This window comes from Macaca nemestrina, chromosome 8, assembly GCF_043159975.1.
Source record: "Macaca nemestrina isolate mMacNem1 chromosome 8, mMacNem.hap1, whole genome shotgun sequence".
Classification (NCBI taxonomy): Eukaryota; Metazoa; Chordata; class Mammalia; order Primates; family Cercopithecidae; genus Macaca; species Macaca nemestrina.
Window position 1 is genome coordinate 47,328,665 of NC_092132.1, and position 26,233 is coordinate 47,354,897.

Here is a 26,233-nt window from a genome sequence, read left to right on the forward strand (position 1 = left end):
TCACGCCTGTAATCCCAGCACTTTGGGAGGCCGAGGCGGGCGGATCACAAGGTCAGGAGATCGAGACCACGGTGAAACCCCGTCTCTACTAAAAATACAAAAAAAAAAATTAGCCGGGCGCGGTTGTGGGCGCCTGTAGTCCCAGCTACTCGGGAGGCTGAGGCAGGAGAATGGCGTGAACCCGGGAGGCGGAGCTTGCAGTGAGCCGAGATCGCGCCACTGCACTCCAGCCTGGGCGACAGAGCAAGAATCCGTCTCAAAAAAAAAAAAAAAAAAAGATGCTGGTACCCACGTTAATTAATTTGTTAGTGGCTGGGTCCTGTCTTGGAGTCTTCTTTTCCACTCTGAAGGAGAATCACTAGAATTTGTTAATTTTGGGGAACATTGCATGTTGGTCTTTTTTTTTCTTTTTCTTTAATTTATTTTTTGAGATGTTCTCACTCTGTCACCCAGGCTGGAGTGCAATAGCACAATCATGTCTCATGGCAGCCTCAAACTCCTGTCTGAAGCATTCCTCCCACTTCAGCCTCTTGAGTAGCTGGGATTACAGACACCACCACACCCGACTAATATTTTTATGTTTTTGCAAAGACAGGGTCTCATTATGTTGCCCAGGTTAGTCTTGAACTCCTGACCTCAAGCAGTCAGGAGCCCAAAGTGCTGGGATTATAGGCATGAGTCACCGCGCCTGGCCAAAATGACTTTTTAAAGTGTCTAGAGTCTGTAATCCCAGCTACTCAGGAGGCTGAGGCAGAAGAATCACTTAAACCCAGAAGGCAGAGATTGCAGTGAGCCAAGAGCGCGCCACTGCACTCCAGCCTGGGTGACAAGGGAGAAACTCCGTCTCAAAAAAAAAAAAAGAATCAGGGCCAGGTGTGGTGGCTCATGCCTGTAATCCCAGCACTTTGGGAGGCCAAGGCGGGCGGATCACCTGAGGTCGGGAGTCCAAACCAGCCTGACCAACAAGGTTAGACCCCGTCTCTACTAAAAATACAAAAATTAGGTGGGTGTAATGGCGTGCACCTGTAGTCCCAGCTACTCAGAAGGCTGAGGCACCAGAATCCATTGAACCCAGGCGGCGGAAGTTGCAGTGAGCCAAGATCACGCCACTGCACTCCAGCCTGGGTGACAGAGTGGGACTCTGTCTCAAAAAAAAAAAAAGTGTCTAGAATCAGGGTCACACAAATCAATTCAATACAACATGCATTATTTTTAAATTTATGTGATAGTATGAATCACTATACTTACTTTTATTAAGAAATGTTAAGGCCAGGCGTGGTGCCTCATGCCTGTAACCCCAGCACTTTGGGAGGCCGAGGCAGGCAGATCACTTGAGGTCAGGAGTTTGAGACCAGTCTGGCCAACATGTTGAAACCCCATCTCTACTAAAAATAGAAAAATTAATCTGGCATGGTGGCACATGCCTGTAGTCCCAGCTACTTGGGAGGCTGAGGCAGGAGAATGGCTTGAACCTAGGAGGTGAAGGTTGCAGTGAGCCAAGATCATGCCATTGCACTCCAGCCTGAGAGACAGAGCAAGACTCTGTCTCAAAAAAACAACAACAAAAAATAAATTTTAGAAATATCTATATTCTATGAGAAAACAAAATGAGGCAGATCTCAAAACAAAATTGGTATCCCCAGTTGGTTTCTCAGAACTCTTTTTCTGGAAATTAGTGAGGTTTGCAGACCTCTGTCCCCAGTGGTGGATGGAAGTAGCATGTTTATTAATTTCAGTAGCACATTATTAAACTGAAAGAGTGTTTTACAATAATATAGGTTGGCCTTTCTTCTACCTTTGGGAGTTATTAAACCCTGGCTTTGATGTCCAGAGACCTCTCTCATTAGGCACAAGAATAATGATATGGTTGTTAACTTTTAACAACTCAAATGTTCCCCAATAAATGTGCTGAGTGTGGTACTGACGAGTAAAGTGAAAAGCCTGCCATTCGCCTGTACATGGATTACTAATGCCAACTTTTGTTGATACTAATGCCAACTTTTGTTGATACTAACAGGAACTGGAAGAGAAATTCCATACTTTTCAGCTGCTCTCTGAAATTACACCGATTCTGCATAGGCAATAAGGCCTTGAGGTTATAACCAAACACTCATAAGTTTATAAACCCTGGAGAGGTGAGAAGCTGACATAGTTTTAGATGTTATGACATCTTATAAGCAAATGCTTTCAACATTTCAAACACGGCATGCCTTGCTATCTGGTGTGGGGAGAAAGAAGAAGGGAAGGGTCATTCTCCTTTTACCTTACCTTTTGCCTTACACATATTTGTATGTGGGCAAATGAATGGCTTTATGATGTCCACATCGCTGGTCTTTGTTAAAGAGAATTCAGATTTGGATCACCAAACTATCTTCATAAAATTGGGATATGTGGCCAGGTGCGGGGGTTCAGCCTGTAATCCCAGCACTTTGGGAAGCCGACGCAGGAGAATTGCTTAAGCTCAGGAGTTCAAGACCAGCCTGGCCAACACGGTAAGACTCTGTCTCTACTAAAAATACAAAACTTAGCCAGGTATGGTGGCGCCTGCCTGTAATCCCAGCTACAAGGGAGACTGAAGCAGGAGAATCACTTGAAACTGGGAGGCGGAGGTTGCAGTGACCAGAGCATACCACTGTACTCCAGCCTGAGTGACCAAAAAATAAAAAGATATTTGCCATCTCTAATGAGCTATTGTATTTGCCAAAAGAGTACAATGTAAACCCTACTAGGATTATTTGACCATGACCATCCAACATTCTTTGATTAGTTACATGTGGAAAGAAACCTTTTCTTAATTAAGCAATTCTTAATTCAAGGCCCAATGTGGAATAAACCATTTGTTCAGAGTGGTATGGGTGTTTTGACTGCTCAAAATATGGTAAGAGCTTTTACTCCAAAGTCTAAATGGAAAAAGCAGTAAGGTAATAGGTTGACCGCACATTTCTTGTTTTAAAAGAAATAAATAAAATTATTTATTTATTTATTTATCTATTTACTGTAGAGACAGGGTCTCCCTATATTGCCTGGGCTGGTCCCGAACTCCTGGGCTCAAGCAATTTTCCTGCCTTGGCCTCCCAAAGGGCTAGGATTACAGGTGTGGGCCACCACACCCAGCCATTAATTACACATTTCTACCCTGTGGGTTCCTCAGGGGGTTGGCACTTCTGGCCAAGAACTTGAGTCTGGTCTGGGGATTTCCTAGATTTGCAAACTGGCACCCCCTGCTGGTAAATGCAAATGTTCACTCCCAAGAATGAGAATTGGGAAATTTGTTCATTTCCATCCCAGTTAGAGGTACATTAGGTACAGAAATAATGAAATTATCTTAATTGAAAGAACACAACTGGACTACAAAGTGGTTGCACAGCACCCCAGGGATAGAAAAATCCAGCCGTTGGCGGGGCGCAGTGGCTCAAGCCTGTAATCCCAGCACTTTGGGAGGCCAAGACGGGCGGATCACGAGGTCAGGAGATCGAGACCATCCTGGCTAATACGGTGAAACCCCGTCTCTACTAAAAAATACAAAAAACTAGCCAGGCGTGGTGGCGGGCGCCTGTAGTCCCAGCTACTCGGGAGGCTGAGGCAGGAGAATGGTGTGAACCCGGGAGGCGGAGCTTGCAGTGAGCTGAGATCCGGCCATTGCACTCCAGCCTGGGCGACAGAACGAGACTCCGTCTCAAAAAAAAAAAAGAAAAAGAAAAAGAAAAATCCAGCCCTGCTAGCAGTTTCTCTGTGAACAACTCATAGAGAGTTGTCCATCTTGTGCATTTGTCCATCTTGTGCATTTTGAATCTGGGGACAAAACCGGTCATCTCCTTTCAGGGTCTAGGGACCTAGGATCAGAATACATTTTGCTCTGTTAAGACTCAGTCTTAGGCAAAAGGAAAAATTTCTAACGTAGGAAAGGATCAATCAGTGGTTTTACATGCAGTTTTCACAGTACAAGGGCTATGTAAATTGTCATTTGTGTTTTAAAATGTGGATATGTAGCCTATCAGACTGGGTCTCGCCATTAACTTCTCTGTGTTCTATTATGAGATTCTGAACTCCCCAGAGAAAGCCTGCTCTCTTGCAAAGACAGCTTTTGATGAAGACATTGCTGAACTTGATACATTAAGTGAAGAGTCATAGAAAGACAGCATGCTAATAATGCAATTACTGAGAGACAATTTGACATTGTGGACATCGGATACCCGAGAAAACAAAGCTGAAGCAGGAGGAGGGGAAAATTAACCGGTCTTCCAACTTTTGTCTGCCTCATTCTAAAATTTACACAGTAGACCATTTGTCATCCATGCTGTCCCACAAACAGTTTTTTGTTTACAATTTATGACAGGTTTATGTTACTTCTATTAGAATTTCTATATTTCCCATGCAGTTTTTATGTTTAATATTAGGGGAGTAGAGCCAGTTAACATTTAGGGAGTTATCTGTTTTCATCTTGAGGTGGCCAATATGGGGATGTGGAATTTTTATACAAGTTATAAATGTTTGGCATAGTACTTTTGGTACATTGTGGCTTCACAAGGGCCAGTGTAAAACCGCTTCCATGTCTAAGCAAAGAAAACTGCCTACATATTGGTTTGTCCTGGTGGGGAATAAAAGGGATCATTGGTTCCAGTCACAGGTGTAGTAATTGTGGGTACTTTAAGGTCTGGAGCACTTAGAAGGCTGTAGTAGAAACATACCCCATGGACACCACAGGTTAAACCATGTGTATCTGTGGAACACTCAATCTTAATGTGCACACCTTTGACTACAGCTGCAGAAGTGTTCCTTTAGACAAAGTTGTGACCCATGTTACTCTGGATAAGGGCAGAAACGGTTCACATTCCATTATTTGTAAAGTTACCTGCTGTTAGCTTTCATTATTTTTGCTACACTCATTTTATTTGTATTTAAATGTTTTAGGCAACCTAAGAACAAATATAAAAGTAAAGATGCAGTAAAAATGAATTGCTTGGTATTCATTACTTCATGTATATCAAGCACAGCAGTAAAACAAAAACCCATGTATTTAACATTTTTTTAGGTTTTTTGCTTTCGTGATTTTTCTTTTTTGATACTTGCCTAACATGCATGTGCTGTAAAAATAGTGAACAGGGAAATACCTTGAGATGATGGCTAGCTTTGTTTAATGTCTTATGAAATTTTCATGAACAAGCCAAGCATAATCGTTAAGAACACGTGTATTAAATTCATGTAAGTGGAATAAAAGTTTTATGAATGGACTTTTCAACTTTACAGCTTTTCATGTAAGTTAGTCTTTTGGTTCTGAAACTTCTCTAAAGGAAATTGTACAATTTTTGAAATTTATTCCTTATTCCCTCTTGGCAGCTAATGGGCTTTTACGAAGTTTAAACACAAAATAACAACAAAAATACTACTAATATAACTACTGTTTCCATGTCCCATGATCCCCTCTCTTCCTCCCCACACTGAAAAAAATGAGTTCCTATTTTTTCTGAGAGAGGGGGAGATTGATTGGAATTCCATTTAAAATTTTGGTATATGGCATTTTCTAACTTAGGAAGCCACAATGTTCTTGGCCCATCATGCCACTGGGTAGCATTAACTATAAGTTTTGTGCTTCCAAATCACTTTTTGGTTTTTAAGAATTTCTTGATACTTTTATAGCCTGTCTTTGATTTTGATCCTTTAGTCTTTCTATTTGTCAGGTGCACAAGATTACCTTCCTTTTTTAGCCTTCTGTCTTGTCACCAACCATTCCTACTTGGTGGCCATGTACTTGGGAAAAGGCCACATGATCTTTCTGGCTCCACTCAATGTCTAAGGCACCCTGCTTCCTTTGCTTGCACCCCACAGACTATTTCCCTTATCCTATTTACTGCAGCAAATATCTCTTTAGTTTATGAGATTGTGTTTATCTCCCTTTAAAACCCTACCTATCCTGAATGGTCTGTCATTGTCTGCCTTTAAAATCCTTCCTCTTTTCTTCCTCTCTTCTCTAAATAATGATGGGGCTAAGTTATACCCAAAGCTCACTTTAACAAAACATTTCCTCAGTACTTTACAGAAAACACCAAACAAAAATGCCATTTTAAAAGAGGTGTATTTTTTCTTTTAGAATGTAAGCTCCTCAAGAGCAGGAACAATGTCTTCTGTATGTTCTATTGTGCCTAATACACTGTAAATGCTCAATAAATATTGATGATGGGAAAATAAATAAATAAATAATAAAATAAAATAAAATGTGGATATATAGGCTGAGCGTGGTGGCTCATGCCTGTAATTGTAGCACTTTGGGAGACCCAGGCAGAAGGGTCACTTGAGGCCAAGAATTCAAGACCAGCATAGACAACATAGCAAAACCCCATCTATAAAAAAGTTAAAATGTAGATATGTAAATATACACTTATATTTTAGCATATACATATAGCCTGGTATATACATATACCCTTTTTTTCTGGAAGTATACACAAGAAATATTATTTTTTCATGGAAGGACTAAAGGATATGGGAAGGAAACTTCACTACCTATTTTATACCCTTCTGTATTTGACTTTTACCGTACCTATTACTTTTTAAAATTAACAGCTTATTTTGATGGACTATTTAAATTTTGGAATGTTCAGATATTGTGAAATATTTACATTTTTCTTATAGGTTTTTAATGTTAAAACTGAATATTATCTAAAAGAATTTTTTAAAAGTTTCCAAAAATGTTTTAGTAACCACATTAAAGGATAAAGACAAAAGTAGAGAAACTACCAGAAATTCTTATAAATTTCCAAAATTTTATGAAAATAAATGATTTGAGTCTCAGCCTCCTGAGTAGCTGGGACTACAGGCACATGCCGTCATGCCCAGCTAATTTTTTATATTTTTTGTAGAGACAGGGTCTCACCATGTTGCCCAGGTTGGTCTTGAACTCCTGGACTCAAGAAATCCACTGCCGGCCAGGCGCGGTGGCTCAAGCCTGTAATCCCAGCACTTTGGGAGGCCAAGACGGGTGGATCACGAGGTCAGAAGATCGAGACCATCCTGGCTAACACGGTGAAACCCCGTCTCTACTAAAAAATACAAAAAACTAGCCAGGTGAGGTGGCGGGCGCCTGTAGTCCCAGCTACTTGGGAGGCTGAGGCAGGAGAATGGCGTAAACCCAGGAGGCGGAGCTTGCAGTGAGCTGAGATCGTGCCACTGCACTTCAGCCTGGGCAACAGAGCAAGACTCCGTCTCAAAAAAAAAAAAAAGAAAAGAAAAAAAAGAAATCCACTGCCTTGGCCTCCCAAAGTGCTAGGGTTACAGGTGTGAGCCACCATGCCTGGCCAAATTTATATTTTCATATGTATTACTTTTTAATGAATTAAGTTTAAATGGGACTCCTTGGTATTTGTTATTCATTTATTGATTCAACAAATATTTATCAAGTACCTACCACATTCCATTAAAGGAGCTAAATGCCTGAATTCAAAAATGCATAAAACACAGTGCTTGCTTTCAATGCAATCACAGTCCAGTGCCTTCACTTTGCGGAAAGGATGATGTCATCTCCTCAAGGAGCTCCTTTTATTGTCTTCCTTGGCACTTTACAGTCAGAACATAAATGAATATTAAAATCAGAATCAAGAGAATATATTTTTCCCTGTATCCTGTATTCTTATAATTAATTATAGGCCATCTTAGTAGTTATTTTAATGTAGAAGCTAAAGTAAGAGACTAGTTAGGCTGAGTGGCTCATACGTGTAGTCCCAACACTTTGGGAGACTGAGGCAGGTGAATTGCTTGAGCTCAGGAGTTCGAGACCAGCCTTGGCAACATTGTAAAACCCTGTCTATACTAAAAATACAAAAATTAGCCAGGCATGGTGGCACAAGCCTGTAGTCCCAGCTACTCAGGGCAGGTGAGGTGGGAGGATTGCTTGAACCCAGGAGGTCAAGCTTGCATTCAGCCATGATCACACCACTACACTGTAGCCTGGGCAACAAAGCAAGACCCTCTCTCAAAAAATAAAAAATAAAAATAAAGAGACTAGTTAATTCATCTGAGCAGTTACCTTAAAAATATATGTTTATTTAGGAAATAGTAGGATTTTTTCTTTTTTTTTTTGAGACAGAGTCTCACTCTGTCGCCCAGGCTGGAGTGTAGTGGCCGGATCTCAGCTCACTGCAAGCTCCACCTCCCAGGTTTACGCCATTCTCCTGCCTCAGCCTCCCGAGTAGCTAGGACTACAGGCGTCTGCCACCTCGCCTGGCTAGTTTTTTGTAATTTTTACTAGAGACAGAGTTTCACCGTGTTAGCCAGGATGGTCTCGATCTCCTGACCTCCTGATCCACCCTTCTCGGCCTCCCAAAGTGCTTGAGCCACTGCGCCCGGCCAGCAGGATTTTTTGCAAAAGAAAAATACATATTTACAAACAAGATAAATAAACAAAATATTTCCAGAATACTATTCTGATACTCAAAAACACAAGGCACTCACTGGTGGGTAAGTTAGCTATTATTTTCATTACTTACATACAATCACTTGCCAAAATCCCTTGCCAACTTCAGAAGAATTCTCAAAAACTGACTCTGTGGTGTATCACTAAAGAAATGTCATAAATGTTTCTAAAATCTTGATTTCTTAGCCTTTTTCCACTGCTAAAGCCTACCATTAAATTGCAGTCATCTAAAAAAGAATAGAGTGGCTGGGTGCAATGGCTCACACCTGTAATCCCAGCACTTTGGGAGGCCAAGGCGGGTAGATCACGAGGTCAGGAGTTCAAGACCAGCCTGGCCAGCATGGTGAATCCCCGCCTCTACTAAAAATACAAAAATTAGCTGGGCATGGTGGCGGGCGCCTGTAATCCCAGCTATTCAGGAGGCTGAGGCAGGAGAATTGCTTGAACTCGGGAGGCGGAGATTGCAGTGAGCCGAGATCGTACCACTGCACGCCAGCCTGGGTGACAAAGCAAGACTCCATATCAAAAAAAAAAAAAGAATAGAGCCCAGGAGTAGACTCTACATAAACAACAATCTAGGTTTTAATCCTTGCTGTTTATTGTCTCCAAAATACATTTAAAAGTGAATTAATTTAAAATACTTTTAATATTATTCAAAAGGATAACAATTGAAAAACCTCATGTGAGTAAAAAAATCAATAGCTGATTCAAAATGGCACATGGAAAATGTGTAGCCTTTCGTCGTGAAAAATGCCTAACCTTGTGATAGCACCAGAGTTTGCCATCCTTTGCAAAGGATTCTGTTAACATAATTAATATTCCATGATAAATAAGGATCTGTGGTAGTTGACAACCTTAAAGGAGAGCAAGTGTGTAAATGACATATTTCCTAAGGTTCTTATCAGTTCTGAATTCTGTAACAAAACAGAAATATTTGATATAGCTCATCCTATTATTTTTGCTGTTGTTCATTCTCATTCCATCATGATTATGACTGTATGACTTTATTATTGTGAGTTCCCTAAAATTCGCTAATTCCTTTCTCTAGCTACCTGTACCTAAAGGTTTACACTTCATTTTTAGGGTCCCATTTTCTATACTGAATGGCCCCATGGCCACAATGAAGAAAGTCACCCTCACACTCTTAAATAATCACATAATTTTTATTGGCTTTGGTTTTTATCGTTTTAAATGTATAACCATTCTAAGTAGCTAAGAAAACTGTTCATGGCTTAGCAGTTTTGTAGAACAATATAATCAAGAACATGGAAACATCCTTCTTATGGTTCCAACAGTCTCTCTATAACCGCACTCCTTACAGAAAACATGTAAATGTAGAAAGATAAGATACATAACCACAAGCTTCACTACCATTTTTGTCTTCTCTGTGATAACATGCTGGGTGGGTTCACTCTTCTATCTATTTGGCTGTTGAAAGGTTCACCGCTTCTCCTGTTTCTTCTTCTTTGGTTTCAGCCCCTTCCCTCATTTTCTCATTCTCCATCTCTGTTTCCACCTTTTCCCCTGTCTCACCTGGAAAAGTAACCAAAGGAGATACTAAGAGACACTTATTTAGAGTTAACATAAATTATCCCACAGTTTGTCTCCAATGGGGGGCAGTTCTTGATCTTTAGGTCTGAACAGTAAGTTTATCTGGAGGTATCAAGAAAAGTAATCATCTTGGCTGGGCGCAGGGGCTCACACCTGTAATCCGACACCTTGGGAGGCCGAGGAAGGTGGATTGCCTGAGGTCAGGAGTTCAGGAGCCTAGCCCAAAGTAATGAAACCGCGTCTCTACTAAAAATGCAAAAATTAGCTGGGCCGTGAGCTGAGATCACACCACTGCACTCCAGTCTGGGAGACAGAAGACTCTGTCAAAAAAAAAAAAAAAAAAAGGAAAAGAAAAGTAATCGTCTCGATTCTCTCAGAGCCTCTGACTGGCTGATGTTGAGTCAATTAACATCTCGAGTCTTGGCATACTCTTATGAAATAAATTCTCTCTATAAAATCAGGATGCAAAATTACCAAAGAAATGGCAGTAGAACATATTACAATAGAAAGTTCATGGCCAGGTGTGATGGTTCACACCTGTAATCCCAATGCTTTGGGAAGCTGAGGCAAGAGGATCACTTGAGGCCAGGAGTTCAAGACCAGCCTGGGCAACAAGACCTCCTGTCTTTACAAAATGTTTTTCAAAAATTAGCTGGGCAGCTGGGCGTGGTGGTTCACGCCTGTAATTCCAGCACTTTGGAAAGCTGAGGCAGGCAGATAGCTTGAGCCTAGAAGTCTGAGACCAGCCTGGCCAACATGGTAAAACCTTGTCTTTACAAAAAATACAAAAATTAGCCAGGGACGGTGGCACCCAGCTACTCAGGAGGCTGAGGAGGGAGAATGTATTGAGCCTGGGAGGCAGAAGTTACAATGAGCTAAGAATACTACTGCACTCCAGCCTGGGTAACAGAGCAAGACTCTGTCTCAATAATAATAATAATAATAATTTTTTAAAAGAAAAAAAAAATTAGCCAGGCATGGTGGCACATTCCTGTAGTTCTATAGCTACTTGGGAGGTGGGGCAAGAGGATCCCTTGAGTCCAGGAGTTGGAGATTATAGTGAGCTATGATTGCATCACTGCACTCCAGCTTGAAGATCTTGTCTCTGAAGAAAGAAAAAGGAAAGGAAAGGAAAGGAAGGGAAGGGAAAGGAAGGGAAGGGAAGGGAAGGGAAAGGAAGGGAAGGGAAGGGAAGGGGAGGGAAGGGGAGGGGAGGGGAGGGGAGGGGAGGGGAGGGAAGGGAAGGGAAGGGAAGGGAAGGGAAGGGAAGGGAAGGGAAGGGAAGGGAAGGGAAGAGAAGGGAGAAAAGAGAAAGCAAGCAAGACTAATTTGTAAGTAAATCAAAGGGTGGTCCAGGGGTGCCCCCAGACCTGTCTGGCTTGGCCATTATGTGTTTAAATACAATCGTTAAACATTTACAGACAGCCAACACTAACAAGTCTGGACATTGCATATACAACCCTGTTTCCCCGAGAAGTTGGCTTTGGCAACATTGGCTCTAGTTCCATGGCTGGAGCTGTGCAGAGCTTCCTCTTTTGAAAAGGCTGTGCTCTCCTGTTTGCCAAGGTCCCCTGGGCTCCCACGATATGACGTGTGTCCTTCACCTCACTCATTTTCAGTATCCTAGGCCTAAAGACTTTTGAGTTTGCCAATCCTGATGTAAAAACTATCTGCTTTTATTTGCCTCTCCCAAGTTGTTCCCAGAGCACTTCTTACACATTCTTAGGAAAGCAATTCCCACAACAGACTATGGTGATGCACACACATCCTGCCTTCCCACACTAGACAGTGAGTCCCTTGAGGACAGAGACTAACTCTTCCTCAGTCTGCATCTCAGCACCTAGCATATGTTCAGTTAATAAATGAAAGAATTGGCCAGACACAGTGGCTCATGCCTGTAATCCCAGCAGTTTGGGAGACCGAGGTGGCGGATCATGAGGTCAGGAGTTGGAGACCAGCCTGGCCAATATGGTGAAACCTTGTCTCTACTAAAAATACAAAAAGTAGCTGGGTATGGTGGTGTGCACCTGTAGTCGCAGCTACTCGGGAGGCTGAGGCAGGAGAATCGCTTGAACCCAGAAGGCGGAGGTTGCAGTGAGCCGAGATTGTGCCATGGCACTCCAGCCTGGGCAACAGAGCGAGACTCCATCTCAATAAATAAATAAATAAATAAATAAATAAATAAATAAAGTGAAAGAATTAAAAAAAAAACAGATGGATGATTATGATGAATGCTTCACTTAATTATACTGAACTGTGAAGCCAAAATTTACCAAAATGTAAATCATACCCCAGAAGAAAATATTTTTTTAAATTATAATACCAATAAAGAACACTGTAAACATCATTTGTTTTATGCTGGTAAAATACATTTAAAATTTTAAAACACTATATGCTAAGACATAGTACATTTTCTCTGGTCTTCTAATACAGATTTTAAAACTACAGAAGAACAAGAGCAGACTGACAGTCATTTTCTTTTTTTATTTTTATTTTTGGAGAACGAGGTCTCACTATGTTGTCCAGGCAGGTCATGAACTGCTGGGCTCAAGCTATCCTCCCCTCTCTGCCTCCTGAAGTGCTGGGATTACAGATGTGAGCCACTGCACCCTGTCCTGACAGTCATTTTCTAAGATAAGCTTCACAAAGATGAAAATAACATTCTAAGATCCATTATGTATATATCATTTCATTGGAAAGTGAATTCCTCCAGTAATCATCTATTCACCTTTACTTTGAACCCTTATTTCATACATGGGGCCTGATGAAGCATCAACTTGGAAAAATTCAGAAAGTTTCACATGTTGCCTTCAAAGTTAGATACTATTTAAACACTAGGTTAAAATTTTGGACAGAGATGATGTTTCGGAAAAGTTTTGCTGATAAACTGAGCATTAATAGAATGCCTCTTTCCCAGGCATAGAAGCCTTTTTGGTTTGCTCAAACGAACTTCAACCACCTGAAAGTGACTTCAGGGACTGTGTGTCAGTCACCCCACCCCACCCCCCAGAGCTGGTCTCCTATGGAACACATCTAAACATCCAGAAGGTTTGCCAGCATAACTTTTACCTTCAATGTGTTGGTGCTCTTCATTAGTATGGATGTTCCTGACCATTTCCACATATGCTCCTGTATCTACATTTCGTGCTGGATGTTCCATGCTTCCAACTATTCCTTCAGATTGAATCTGCTCCATGTTTCCTGGACCTTCAGGAGTTTTATGGAGTGGATCATTCATAACAGGCTTTTCCACAAGCTGACTTCTGTCCAATACTTCCGGTGTTACATTCTCTTTGGGAATTGTTTCTAGAAGCTGGGGCTGCTCCTCTTTTCCCAGTGTTGCCTGAAGTTGCTGCTCTTCAGCTGTTTCCACAAATTGACTTCCTTCCAATATTTCTGGAGATTCGTTCTCTTTGGAAATTGTTTCTAGAAGCGGGGCCTGCTCATCCTTTCCCATTGTGCCCTGAGGTTGTAGCTCTCCAGCTATTTGCAGAGGCAGAACATTCTCAGTTGCTCCTAGAGGCTTCATCTCTGCAGCAGTTTGTGGATTCTCAGTGGCCTCCACTGCTCTGAGGGTGTCCTTCTCTCCTGCTGTCCCCAAAGGCTGACCCTTGGCTTCTGGTCCTAAAGGCTCAGCTTCCACATTTCCTTTTAGAAGCTCAGCTTCTGTCCCTGCTCCTGCATCTTTCTTCTTTCCTTCTGCTGCTGGGGCATCCTCTTTGCCACCTGGCTGAGGTGGCCCAGATTCCTTCAGTCCCTCTCCAGGCTGAGTCTTTTCTGTGGACCCTGATTCGTCTGCAGCATCCCTTCCAGGGGCTACGTCCTTGGCCAGGGACTGTTCTTGGAGGGGTTTAACACCATTTGCTGTAGGCTCTGCTGAAACCTTCAGCTTTTGTAAGGGAAGATGGCTTTCCCTTTGTACATTGCCAACAACAGTAGATTCTCTCCCCAGTGTACGTGGCTTTGGTTGGGCAAAGCAGGACCCACTTTCTTCTGCGGTTGAAAAATGCTCATTTGAAGTTACTTTTGGTTATTCATTTGAAAAATAAAAAGAAAAGAGAAAACACAAATTATTGTTTAGTTTTATCTTGAAAAGTGAATTGACATCACAAAGTAGATTTAACAGTTCAAGACAGTTCCAAGTATATCTGAGTACAGAAAGGCCATACCATGACCCTAACACTCTCCAAGTCAAATCCCTTTATTGTCTTCAGCTCAAACATTTCATCTTAAGCTCTGAAGTCCTCCAAAACCACAGTTTTCTCCTGTTTGCTCCTTGTGCATCTTTTCACGGCTCCTGTCCCAGATTCTAACTGAGCTTACTCCACGTTGTTTCTCTGTTCTTTTCCTTGTCTCACACTTTCTCGTCTTGAGACTTAGAAGGTTTCCTTTTTTTTTTTTTTTTTTTTTTTTTGAAATTTTTTTTCCATTTTTTGCAGAGGGGAGGGCAATAGAAGATTCCCAAACTTAGAAGGTTTCATGATGTGAGGTCCTTGGGCCACTAGAGAGCTCTTACTTTCCTTCTAACACAGAAAAGCCCCCAGCAAATGGAAAAGGGACTGTGGTAGAGAAGCCCTCATAGGAAAAGGCTAAGATGTCTGGGAAGGGAAGTAGCAGAGACAGTTCAGCCTGAGTTTCATGTAATTTGGGGGGCACAGTGGGAAAAGAAATCAACAGAAAGTAGGGAAACATGCATTTTACTTCTGACCGTTGTTCCAACTGTATGAGCTTGGAAACTTAGCTCCCAGTGATCTTGTCTCTAAAACAGCAGTGAATCTCTCTTCTCTCCCTCATATTGATCTCAGAGTTGCATGAGGCATGATAGTTTAAAGGATGCAAAAGTGCGCTGGATAGTTAAATATAGGCAATATGTTTAAGACTGGCAAAATGTTGATACTCTTTGACCCAGCAGTTTTACTTCTGGAAATTTTTGTTGTCGTTGTTTTACTTCTTGAAAATTTATTCTAAAAGCATAAACCTATGTAGATGCTTTGGGAGAGAATATATATGTGTATGTATATAAAATCCCAATATTCTTCCATGTTTTTATTTTTGTTTTACTTTTCTGTTTAAAGAGACAGGATCTCGCTATGTTGCCCAGGCTGGTCTTGAACTCCTGGGCTCAAGTGATTCTCCTGCTGCAGCCTCCCAAAGTCCTAGGATTTATAGGCGTGAGCCACCACACCCACCCCACAGTGTTCTTTATAGCAGCAAAAGCTAGAAAACAACTTAAAAGTCTAATAAGTTAGAGAATGGATAAATATTCCATACCATGGGATATTATTATACCATGAAAAAGATGATTATGAAGACCAGATGCTAAAATAAGAAAATAATTATGATACAATAAGTTGAGAAATCACTCATGATTGGGTTGGTCAAATAAAGTAATGCATATAAAGTACTTATTAACCCAAAGTCTACTGTGCAATTAAGTGCTCAACAAGTTAGCTATCAATTTCATATAAAGTATGATTACAGCAATGTTGAAAGAAAGGCAGGCAGGGGAGGGAGGGCAAAAGGGAAAACAAATCACAAATGAGCAGGGAGGAAACTGGAAGAAAGTAAGTCAAAAGTGAAAGCGGGTCTCTAGGGGATCTTTTTCCTCTTCTTTTTTTCCCCAAAGATTGTTTTTCTTCTTTTCTTTTTTCCCACTAAGTTACCATCCACCTGTCATATGTACATGCAGTTTAGAGTTATCTGCTTATCTAGTGTAAGCTAAAGACAAGTAATACTCAGGTCTCCTCTCCCATTTCCCCTTCTAAAAAAGAAATATTTGCTTATAGAAGCAACAATTCGCTTATAGAAGCTAATTCTTTTTTTTTTTTTTTTTTTTTTTTTTTTGAGACAGAGTCTTGCTCTGTTGCCCAGGCTGGAGTGCAGTGGCCGGATCTCAACTCACTGCAAGCTCCGCCTCCCGGGTTCACGCCATTCTCCTGCCTCAGCCTCCCGAGTAGCTGGGACTACAGGCGCCCGCCACCTCGCCCGGCTAGTTTTTTGTATTTTTTTAGTAGAGACGGCGTTTCACCGTGTTAGCCAGGATGGTCTCGATCTCCTGACCTCGTGATCCGCCCGTCTCGGCCTCCCAAAGTGCTGGGATTACAGGCTTGAGCCACCGCGCCCGGCCAGATGCTAATTCTTTTAGCTGTTTTGGAGGAATATTTTTTTCTATGTTGCTAAATGAATTGTGCTTCAGGATTTTTCAGTTTGGGCCTTTCAATTAACTTTTTTTTTTTTTTTTTTTTTTTAAATAGCGATGTGGTCTCACGCGGTTCGAGTTGCCCAGGCTGATCTCAAACTCCTGGGCTCAAGTGATCCACCTGCCTTGACCTCCCAAAGTGCTGGGATTATAGGCGTAAGCCACCACGCCCTGCTCAATTAACTTTTACTCTGGAAGATAAAAACTTAGCTCTTTTCCTATTCTCCTCCACCACCAGCCACTCTCTCCTGTTACAATTCACATTTCCTTTTCCTTTTTTTTTTTTTTTTTTTTTTTGAGAGGGAGTGGTGATACCCTACCTTGTTTTACCCGAGTGACTCTCTCCTAGCAGAGAGAGAGCCAGTCAGACTCCATTTTTAGTTTCTTCACTTGCAGCTCCTTTTCACCTCCCTCCCTTAAGGCACACCTAGTGTAAAACTGACTCAAAGCACGTCCAGGAATGCACCTACTGATAAGATATTGAGGCAAGCTGCACCAGCAGCTCCTGGGGACGCGCTCGGTGGATGGCACCCAAACCTCTGCATTTATCTCTGTGATAGTTTAAGCCCCTGCACCTGGAACTGTTTAGTTTTTTTGTAACTGCATTTGTAACCAATTGATTTTTTAACTTTTTGCCAGTTCTGCTTCTGTAAAAATTGCTTCAGCTAAAACCCTCCCTCCCCTATTTAGACCACGGTATAAAAACAAAACTAGCCCCTTCCTTGGCGCCCAGAGAATTTTGAGCGTTAGCTGCCTCTCGGACGCCGGCAAATAAAAGGACTCTTTAATTTGTCTCAAAGTGTGGCGTTTCTCTATAATTCGCTTAGTCACAACAGAGTCTCACTCTGTCACCCAGGCTGGAGTGCAGTGGCGCGATCTGGGCTCACTGCAAGCTCCGCCTCCCGGGTTCACGCCATTCTCCTGCCTCAGCCTCCCTCAGCCTCCAGAGTAGCTGGGACTACAGGCGCCGCCACCAAGCCCAGCTAATTTATTTGTATTTTTAGTAGAGACGGGGTTTCACCATGTTAGCCAGGAGGGTCTTGATCTCCCGACCTCGTGATCCGCCCGTCTCGGCCTCCCAAAGTGTTGGGATTACAGGCGTGAGCCACCGCGCCCGGCCCACATTTCCTTTCAGTTCGTGACTGTATATTAATTATTTAAAATAGTAATGTTGTAATTTGGATCATACCAATATCCAATTATATGTCTGTATAATGACTGTGTCTTCTGTGAAGAACTGAGCCATATATTAAGTTATTACAATTTTTTATTTTTCCCCGAGTTAATAATTGTCATGCTTTTTCATTTCCTAGGAGTTCGGGTATTATCATTTATTCAACTCACTGCCATTTTTCTCTCTTTTGAACACATGTATTCATATCAAACAGCCTATCAATTTAATCTTCATGAAGATGAAGGACTTACTGAGATACCAAGCCACCAGCTCCTGAGCATTTTAAGCAGCCTGTGGTATCTAGGGTGGTTCTCAGTTTTCTCTACTGCTAATCAAATTGAGCTTTCCTTGGCATGTTAAAAGAGTTATCACATGTCTGTCTGCTTCCTAAACTCCAGTATTGTTCTATTATTGTCTTTTTTTTTTCCTGTTCTTCCCATTTCTGTGGGTTTAAACTATTTTTTAAATCTCTTTACTGTCATATTAGTGGTTTTCAGGAAAGCACAAAATGAGATCCATATCTTCAATCTACCACCTTCACCAACACCTCCGAAGATGCTTTAAAGATTATTTATAACATAAAAAAGAAAACTTTCCAAATGAAAACACGGGATGTACAAAAGCAGTTTACGTGCAAAGATGAAAACTACAGGCTCTAGTACCACAGGTGAAGCCATCAGAAGCAGTAATCTAACAAAAACAATCCCATGCGATAAACGCTGTGTGACCCCTGTGTACTCAGAGTGGCAAGAGGTCACACATGAGTTGAGTGTGCTGAGAAAGTTTCTACGAGTTCCAGGAGAACACACGGGGAACACTAGAGGACTCAGGAAAGGATAGTGTGGCTGGAGGCTAGCGCAGAAGCCAGGTCAGGGAGGGCCCTGCAGGTGGTGCTGAAGAGTTTAGATTTTATCCTTGAAGCACGAAGAACAAGAATTTCTAGCAGGACTTTTTAAAAAAGTTAAATAAATATACATGCACCATATTGCTCGGCCATTTAACTTATAGGTATTTTCCCAAGAGAAAAGAAACCACATGTCCATACACTTATACACAAATGTTCATAGCATCTTTATTTGTGAGTGCCCAAACCCGGAAACAATCCAAATGTCTATCAACAGGTGAATGGGCCAAAAAATCTGTGGAACGTTCACACCAGGGAATATGACCCAGTAATAAAAAAAGAAATGAACAATTGATAAGTACAACAACATGGATGATTTTCAAAATAATTATGCTGAGTAAAAGAAGACAAAAAGATTACATAGCATATGATTCCATTTATATAAACTCTAGAAAATACCAACTTATCTACAGTGATAGAAAGCAGAACCATGGCTCTCTGGAGACTGGGATTGGGTAGACAGGAGGGAGATTTCAAAGGGGCACAATCTTGATTGTGCTGATGCTTCTATGGTGTACAGATATACCAGAGTTTACTACAATGTACACTATAAATGTGTATAGTTTACTGTATGTCAATTATACCTCCAAAAACTGGTCATTTAAAAAATATAAAAATAAAGATAACTAAAAAAAAGAATTGTGAGCAGAGAAATGAATCAATCCAATCTGGATTTTAAAAACCTCCCAGCTGGGTGCAGTGGCTCACGCCTGTAATCCCAGCGTTTTGGGAGGCCGAGGTGGGTGGATCACCTGAGGTCAGCAGTTCGAGACCAGCCTGGCCAATATGGTGAAACCCTGTCTCTACTAAAATTACAAAAATTAGCCGGGCATGGTTGAATGCACCTGTAATCCCAGCTACTTGGGAGGCTGAGGCAGGAGAATCACTTGAACCCAGGAGGCAGAGGTTGCAGTGAGCCGAGATAGCACTATTGCACTCCAGCATGGGGGACAAGAGTGAGACTTCATCTCAAAAAAAAAAAACCAGAAAAAAAAAAAACAAAAAAAACCTCCCTCTGTAGAATGAATTAGAGGCAGGCAACACAGAAGTCAATGTGTCCAGTGACACAGGGCAAATAGGACTCAGAAATGAGAAGTAAAAATGACTGGATATAATGACAGTTCATGGGCTGAAGAGAGAGAGAGGGAGGGTCTAGAGAAACACTGGTTCATAGCTCTGATGCTGGAGATAGAAAATATAGGATAGACCAGGCACAGCATGCCTGTAATCCCAGAACTTTGGGAGGCTAAGGCAGGAGGATCACTTGAGGCTAGGAGTTCAAGACCAGCCTAGGCAATATAGCAAGACCTGATCACTACAAAAAATTTTTTAAATTAACTGGGCATGGTGGTGTGCAACTGTAGTACTAGTTACTTAGAAGGCTGATGGAGGGGATCACTTGGGCCCAGGAGTTCAAAGCTGCAGTGAGCTGTGATCGTGCCACTGCACTCAGCCTGGGCAAGGAAGAGAGACCCTGCCTCTAAAAATATGTGTTCTGGGGAAGGGGAGAGGGATAGATGGATTTGGGCCAGTGAGAGAGACATGAATTGCTCAGGCTGGAGCATGGCATCTTGGAGATGGTTGTAGATTGTACATCCTGGTGGCAAATCCAGGAGGCTATTGGACATAAATCTTAGCTGGAAACATATGTAACAGCCTGGAGCTGAGCTCTCTATCTTATTAACAAATATGTCTTCTGTTTTGAGAAAGGGGCAGTTTTTACAGAGAGGTTCCTGTGAGGAGGGAAATGAGGAGGGTAGCGGTGTGTGTGTGTGTGTGTGTGTCTGTGTGTGTGTGTGTGTGTGTGAATATCTGCATCTCTACCCTGCCTCGGGGACTAGGTGTGAATCCTCCTGCAGAGAGGGATTACAGCTGGAAGTAGAGAAGCAGAACTCAAGAAAAACCTTATGAGACTTAGGGCTCAATTAGAATTGAGGAGAGGGCTATTTTTCACCTCCCCCTTCTGCCTCATCATGAATGAAGCCTTCAAATTAATTGCAAGTAGGGCGACTTAATCAAGGTGATTTTTCAGGTCTGAAAAGAAATTCATCCTGAGAATACAATGCATTTAGATATCACATAAAGGATGGTCTGGTGATAATTGCCTTAGGGAAAAAAACAGGAAATGTGTTAATGTACTAATCACGGATGTCTGCCAAATTATATTTTCTGGTAAAATAGTTATTACAGTGATTAGTACTGTCAGTTAAATGAGACAAACCATTTTCATCCACCTGTGCCAATAGTGAGTACATTCTAAAGGCATCATTCTCCTACAGCAAAAATTGTGTGGGAAAAAATGTGCTGGCACACCCAAAACACAGCCACACAATTTTACATTTTGAAAAACATATTATGTTATCAGTCTAAGTTTTCTCTCCCAACAAAAAGTTTTGCGAAAGTTTGAGAAAATTGATTTCTCCACAAATGGTGTCCTAAGTGTCCAAGTGATCTGTCGATTTTTGCCATAGCTAGAATATTCATACCCATGATCACGATATTCATTCACTTTCATTCTTTTATTGTTGTTGTTGAGACAGGGTCTCACTCTGTCACCCAGGCTGGAGTGCAATGGCATGACCATAGCTTACTGCAGCCTCAACCTCCCAGGCCCAAGTGATCCTGCCACCTTAGCCTCCTAAGTAGCTGGGACTACAGACATGTGCTACCACGCCCGGCTAAGTGTTAAATTTTTTAGAGACAGGGTCTCTCTATGTTGCCCAGGTCGGTCCGTTTTCATTCTTTTTTTTTTTTTTTTTTTTTGAGATGGAGTTTTGCTCTTGTTGCCCAGGCTGGAGTGCAATGGTGCGATCTCGGCTCACTGCAACCTCCGCCTCCCGGGCACAAGCGATTCTCCTGCCATAGCCTCCCGAGTAGCTGGGACTACAGGCATGAGCCACCAGCCTGGCTAATTTTGTATTTTTAGTAGAGATGGGGGTTTCTCCATGTTGGCCAGGCTGGTCTCGAACTCCTGACCTCAGGTGATCCACCTGTCTCGGCCTCCCAAAGTGTTGGGATTACAGGCGTGAGTCATGGCACCGGCCAGTGTAGTAGATTTTAACTCCGGTTCCTGCACTTACTAGCCTTATTAAGCCTCTCTCTGCCTCAGTTTCATCACCTATAAAGTGGGAATAGTGTTATTACTGAACAAGGGAACTGACATGAGGATTATATGAGATAATACTGAGAACTAGTACAGAGACTAGCACCCACTAATCTTGTCAATCTTAGCATCACTATTGTTATACCTCCCATAGTGGCCCAAACAAGGGTGAAATTAGATGCACAGTGTCTGGGTGTGGTGGCTCACACTTGTAATCCCAGCACTGTGGGAGGCCAAGGCAGGTGGATCACTTGAACCCAGAAATTCGAGACCAGCCTGGACAACATGGAGAAACCCTGTCCCTACAAAAAAATGTAAAAATTAGCCGGATGTGGTGGTGCAGGCCTGTAGTCACAGCTACTTGGGAGGCCAAGATGGGAGGATAGCTTGAGCCCAGGAGGTTCAGGTCACAGTGAGCCATGACTGCGCCACTGCACTCCAACCTGGGAGACCTGTTTCAAAAGAAGAGAGAGAGAGAAATTATGATGCACAAACAGAAAAGTAAGGTGATTTCATTCATTCTAATATTGGTACATTTGTGTGAAAGAAGAAAGATTAGGCTGGGCACGGTGGCTCACGCCTCTAATCCCAGCACTTTGGGAGGCCGAGGCGGGCAAATCACTTGAGGCCAGGAGTTCGAGACCAGCCTGGCCAACACGGTGAAACCCCATCTCTTTAAAAAAAAAAAAAATACAAAAAATTAGCTGGCCATGGTGGCGAGCACCTGTAATCTCAGCTACTTGGAAGGCTGAGGCCGGAGAATTGCCTAAACCTCAGAGGCAGAGGTTGCAGTGAGCAGAGATCATGCCAGTGCACTCCAGCCTGGGCAACACAGCAAGACAAAGACAAAGACGAAGAAGATGGAGAAGACGGAGAGGAGGAAGAAGGAGAGGAGGGAGAAGAAGAGGTGGGAGAAGAAGAGGAGGAGGAAAAGGAGGGGGAGGATGAGGAGGAGGAAGAAGAAGAAGAATGAGAAGAAGAATGAGAAGGAGAAGAAGAAGAAAGATAGAGGAAATAAATGAAAAGACTGGAAAACAAATAGTTGTTTTGAACCATCTCTCAGAGAACACAATAAAGTCTACAATTACCATTAAAACTTCCTTTCTGGCTCCAGATTACATAACCCTCACCTTATTCTTACCCTTGAGCTGCTGAAGGAAGTACATTTTTTAGTGTTTGATCTCCCTCCCTCCCCTCTAACCAAAGCAGAGCATTCAGACTGTTCTAACACTGGGTGTGAATCCTGACTTGGCCATTCATTTACTTAACTGTGCAATCTGGACAAGTTAGTTCCTAACCTCTCTGGATCTCAGTTTCCTTATCTGTAAAATGTGGATATTGTTTGCCTTTCAGGCTTGTTAGGGGAACTGACAGAGTGGATAATGTGTATAATTTGCCCAGCATGGTATCTGACATGAAAAGGTAGCCACTAAACAAGGACGCAGCGCACAGCTGTACAAGCTTCTCACTGCATGAGGCAGAACTCCAGCCTGGGTGCACCTGAAGGGTGCATGTGTTGTTGGTGGGGAAGGCCTCTTTCTAATTGTACAAAGGTCCCTTGAGTACCAGGAGTGACCTGTCAATACACTATAGCTAAATTAGCAACAGAAAAGCTAACTTGCAACATTAAAGGGCTTACACAGTCTCCTAAACACTGTGAAGTTGTCAGTGTTGACCTACAAAGTTGTATTGTTATCATGGTACAGTTTAAAACATGATCATTGATAAATAATAGAAAAGTAGGCTGGGCACGGTGGCTCACCCTGTAATCCCAGCACTTTGGGAGTCTGAGGCAAGTAGATAACCTGAGGTCAGGAGTTCGAGACCAGACTGGTCAACATGGTGAAACCCCTTTTCTACTAAAAATACAAAAAATTAGCTGGGCTGGTGGTGGATGCTTGTAATCCCAGCTACTCAGGAGGCTGAGGCAGGAGAATCACTTGAACCCGGGAGGCAGAGGTTGCAGTGAGCCAAGATGGTGCCACTGCACTCCAACCTGGGCAACAAGAGCAAAACTTCATCTCAAATAAATAAATAAATAAATAAATAAAAGTACTCGTAACATTAGCAATGATTTAACTAAACTTGATTGGGGTTAATAAAGGCCATTCATAATTTGTGTACAAATAAATGTTTCATTCTGTTTGCTGGCTTTGATTTCACTCATTCATCACATTTTCATCAAATGCATACTACAGGCAAGATCTGGGTGGCCACAGGGGTTCTAGCAGGTAGCAAGATTTGGATTAGCTGGGCAAGGTGGCATGCACCTGTAGTCCCTGCTACTCTGGAGGCTGAGGTGGGAGAATTGCTTAAGCCCCAGAGGTCAAGGATGTAGTGAGCCATGATTGCGCCACTGCATTCCAGCCTGGGCAACAGACAGAGACCCTGTCTCAAAAAAAGAAAAAAAAAAAAGAGGAAAATGTGGTTCCTGGTATCCTAGGGTTTACTGTCTTCAGGGAAATTCAAATAGCTACTCCCTTCATTAAGCACAACTTGGTGGCTATATATTACCTCTTACCCAAGTATTTCCATATACTCTGTCCATATGAGTTTGTGAATCCTCACCATACCTCTGCAAGGTAGAAAAAGGTACTACATCATTTCTTCTAGCAGGCTAACTTGAAAAGCAATGAGATATATTTTTGTCCACAAACAGGAGACATTCTATGCCTAATCTATGTTATTACATAATAAATATTGTAGACAGATGCATTGTTTTCACATCTGAATTTGTTTAAAGATGTGTCTGTTTTCTGAACTCCACATTTCATCAAATCATGCACTGCTCTGAGCCTAATCCTTTGGTGCTCATTATCTCCCTTGATTCTGTTGTAAATTGATCTATGCATAAATTCAGTGTGACAGCTGAACTAACAGAACCCTTGTTGTAAGCACCGTTGTGATAGGCACACAAAGAAACTAAATACTAGGCAACATTACAGAAGGGATTAGAACTAGAGCTAACATACCTGAAATTCACATTATGGTGGAAGCTTTTCAACTCAGTTCAACCCTAATCAGAAGTGAAAAGTTCCTACCCAACAAAAACAAAATCTTGTCGTTATTTCCTAAGACCATGCCATATCAGACATCCTAAAGACTTCACTGGCCTGTCTGCTGGGTTTTTGAGCAACTTTGTAAGGAAGGGGGTCCTGGTATTTTTCCTTGCTGTCACCATTTCTAGGTTCTTGAGCTTTTGACGTTTTGGAACCAAGATGTAGCATGAGTCAACTCCAGAGGAGTGGTCCACTCATCTTCCTTCTCATTTTCTTACTTTGCTTTTGCCTCAATTCCATTCTATCCTTCATCCATCCATCCAGTCAACATTTGTAAAGCAGCATTATTCTAGATCTTTTTGCCCTTTTCCCACATCAAAGCGTGTACAAACACTGTCTTGTGTGCCATGGTACAAATGCTAATCCCCAAGTGTGCATTCCATCAGCTGGTAGATGCCAACAGGACACTCATTTGAAGAAAGGCGAACTTAGGTTATATTCCATGTAACTGACATATAAAATTATCAACCAAAAAATTCTTTGAGGGCAAATAAAAATCAGTCAGACCACTTTTCTTTTTTAATAAAAGCACCTGAATTTACATATCTAGAATTCGTTTTGATCATCACAAAGTAAATGTGATGAAGTTGGAAGACAAACTTAATGTTGAAATTTAAATATAGAGAAACAAGAATAGGCTAGGCATGGTGACTCACACAAAAACCCATAACTCCAGTGTCATCTTGAGAAAAATACCAGACAAATTCCAGTTGAGGAACCTTCCACAAAATACCTAACCAGCGCTCCTCAAAACTGTCAGAGTCATCAAAAACAAGGACAGGCCGGGCGCGGTGGCTCAAGCCTGTAATCCCAGCACTTTGGGAGGCCGAGACGGGCAGATCACGAGGTCAGGAGATCGAGACCATCCTGGCTAACACGGTGAAACCACATCTCTACTAAAAAATACAAAAAACTAGCTGGGTGTGGTGGTGGGCGCCTGTAGTCCCAGCTACTCAAGAGGCTGACGCAGGAGAATGGCGTAAACCCGGGAGGCGGAGCTTGCAGTGAGCTGAGATCCGGCCATTGCACTCCAGCCTGGGCGACAAAGCAAGACTCTGTCTCAAAAAAAAAAACAAAAAACCAGGACAATCTGAGAAACTCTTAGCCACGAGGAGCCAAAGGAGGCATGATGACTACCTGCAATGTGGGATTCTGGATGGGACGCTGGAAGTGAAACAGGTTATTAGGGAAAAACTAAGAACGTCTGACTAAAGCATGGACTTTAGTTAGTAATCACGTAACAGATTTGGTTCATTAATTGTGACAAACATATCCTACTAATATAAGATGTTAAAAAAGAGGAAAGTGAGTGTGCAATATGTGAGAACTCTCTGTACTAACTTCATAATTTTTCTGTAAATCTACAACTATTCTAAAATAAAATTTATTTTTAAAAATTATAGCAGGGAGGCTGAGGCAGGAGTATCACTTGAGACCAGCAGTTTGAGACCAGCCTGGGTAACATAGTGAGACCTTGTCTACGAAAAATAAAAAATTAGCTGGGTATGGTGGTACACATCTGTAGTCCCAGTTACTCAGGAGGCAGAGGCAGGAGGATCACTTGAATCCAGGAGGTTGAGGCCACACTCAGTGACAGAGTGAGACCCTGTCTTAAAAAAAAAGTAAATTAACATAAAAAAATTAAAAAATTATAGCAGCACAAATACAAGAGCAAGTAATCTAGCTAAATAAGAAGACCTGGTAGCCTTAGAAAAACTGTCTCATAAACTGTGGCCATTCACATACCACTTTTATGATTTTTGAATATTTCTTTACCATTTGTGCTATTATTGACTTAATATTTTGTCACCATTTTTCTTTAAATAAATTTACTTTTTA

The 26,233-nt window shown here is 41.9% G+C and overlaps 1 protein-coding gene across 3 annotated transcripts in view; it reads right to left on the reverse strand.

Moving 5' to 3' along the window:
* Nucleotides 1-7,467: 7,467 nt before the first annotated feature.
* LOC105476090 (glutamate rich 5) overlaps nt 7,468-26,233 on the reverse strand; it is a 28,822-nt gene continuing 10,056 nt past the window's right edge. Inside the window, exons 2-4 of one of the 3 annotated variants that reach the window (XM_011731738.2) lie at nt 13,025-13,978; nt 9,776-9,937; nt 7,468-7,548 (exon numbers count right to left, since the gene is read on the reverse strand). In XM_011731738.2, the coding sequence (XP_011730040.2) occupies nt 9,825-9,937; nt 13,025-13,978 (1,067 nt within the window). In that variant the 3' untranslated portion in view covers nt 7,468-7,548; nt 9,776-9,824. Of the gene's footprint in view, nt 7,549-9,422; nt 9,938-13,024; nt 13,979-26,233 lie in introns of those variants that run through there. The other 2 variants (XM_011731737.2, XM_011731739.2) reach the window with 2 other exon arrangements.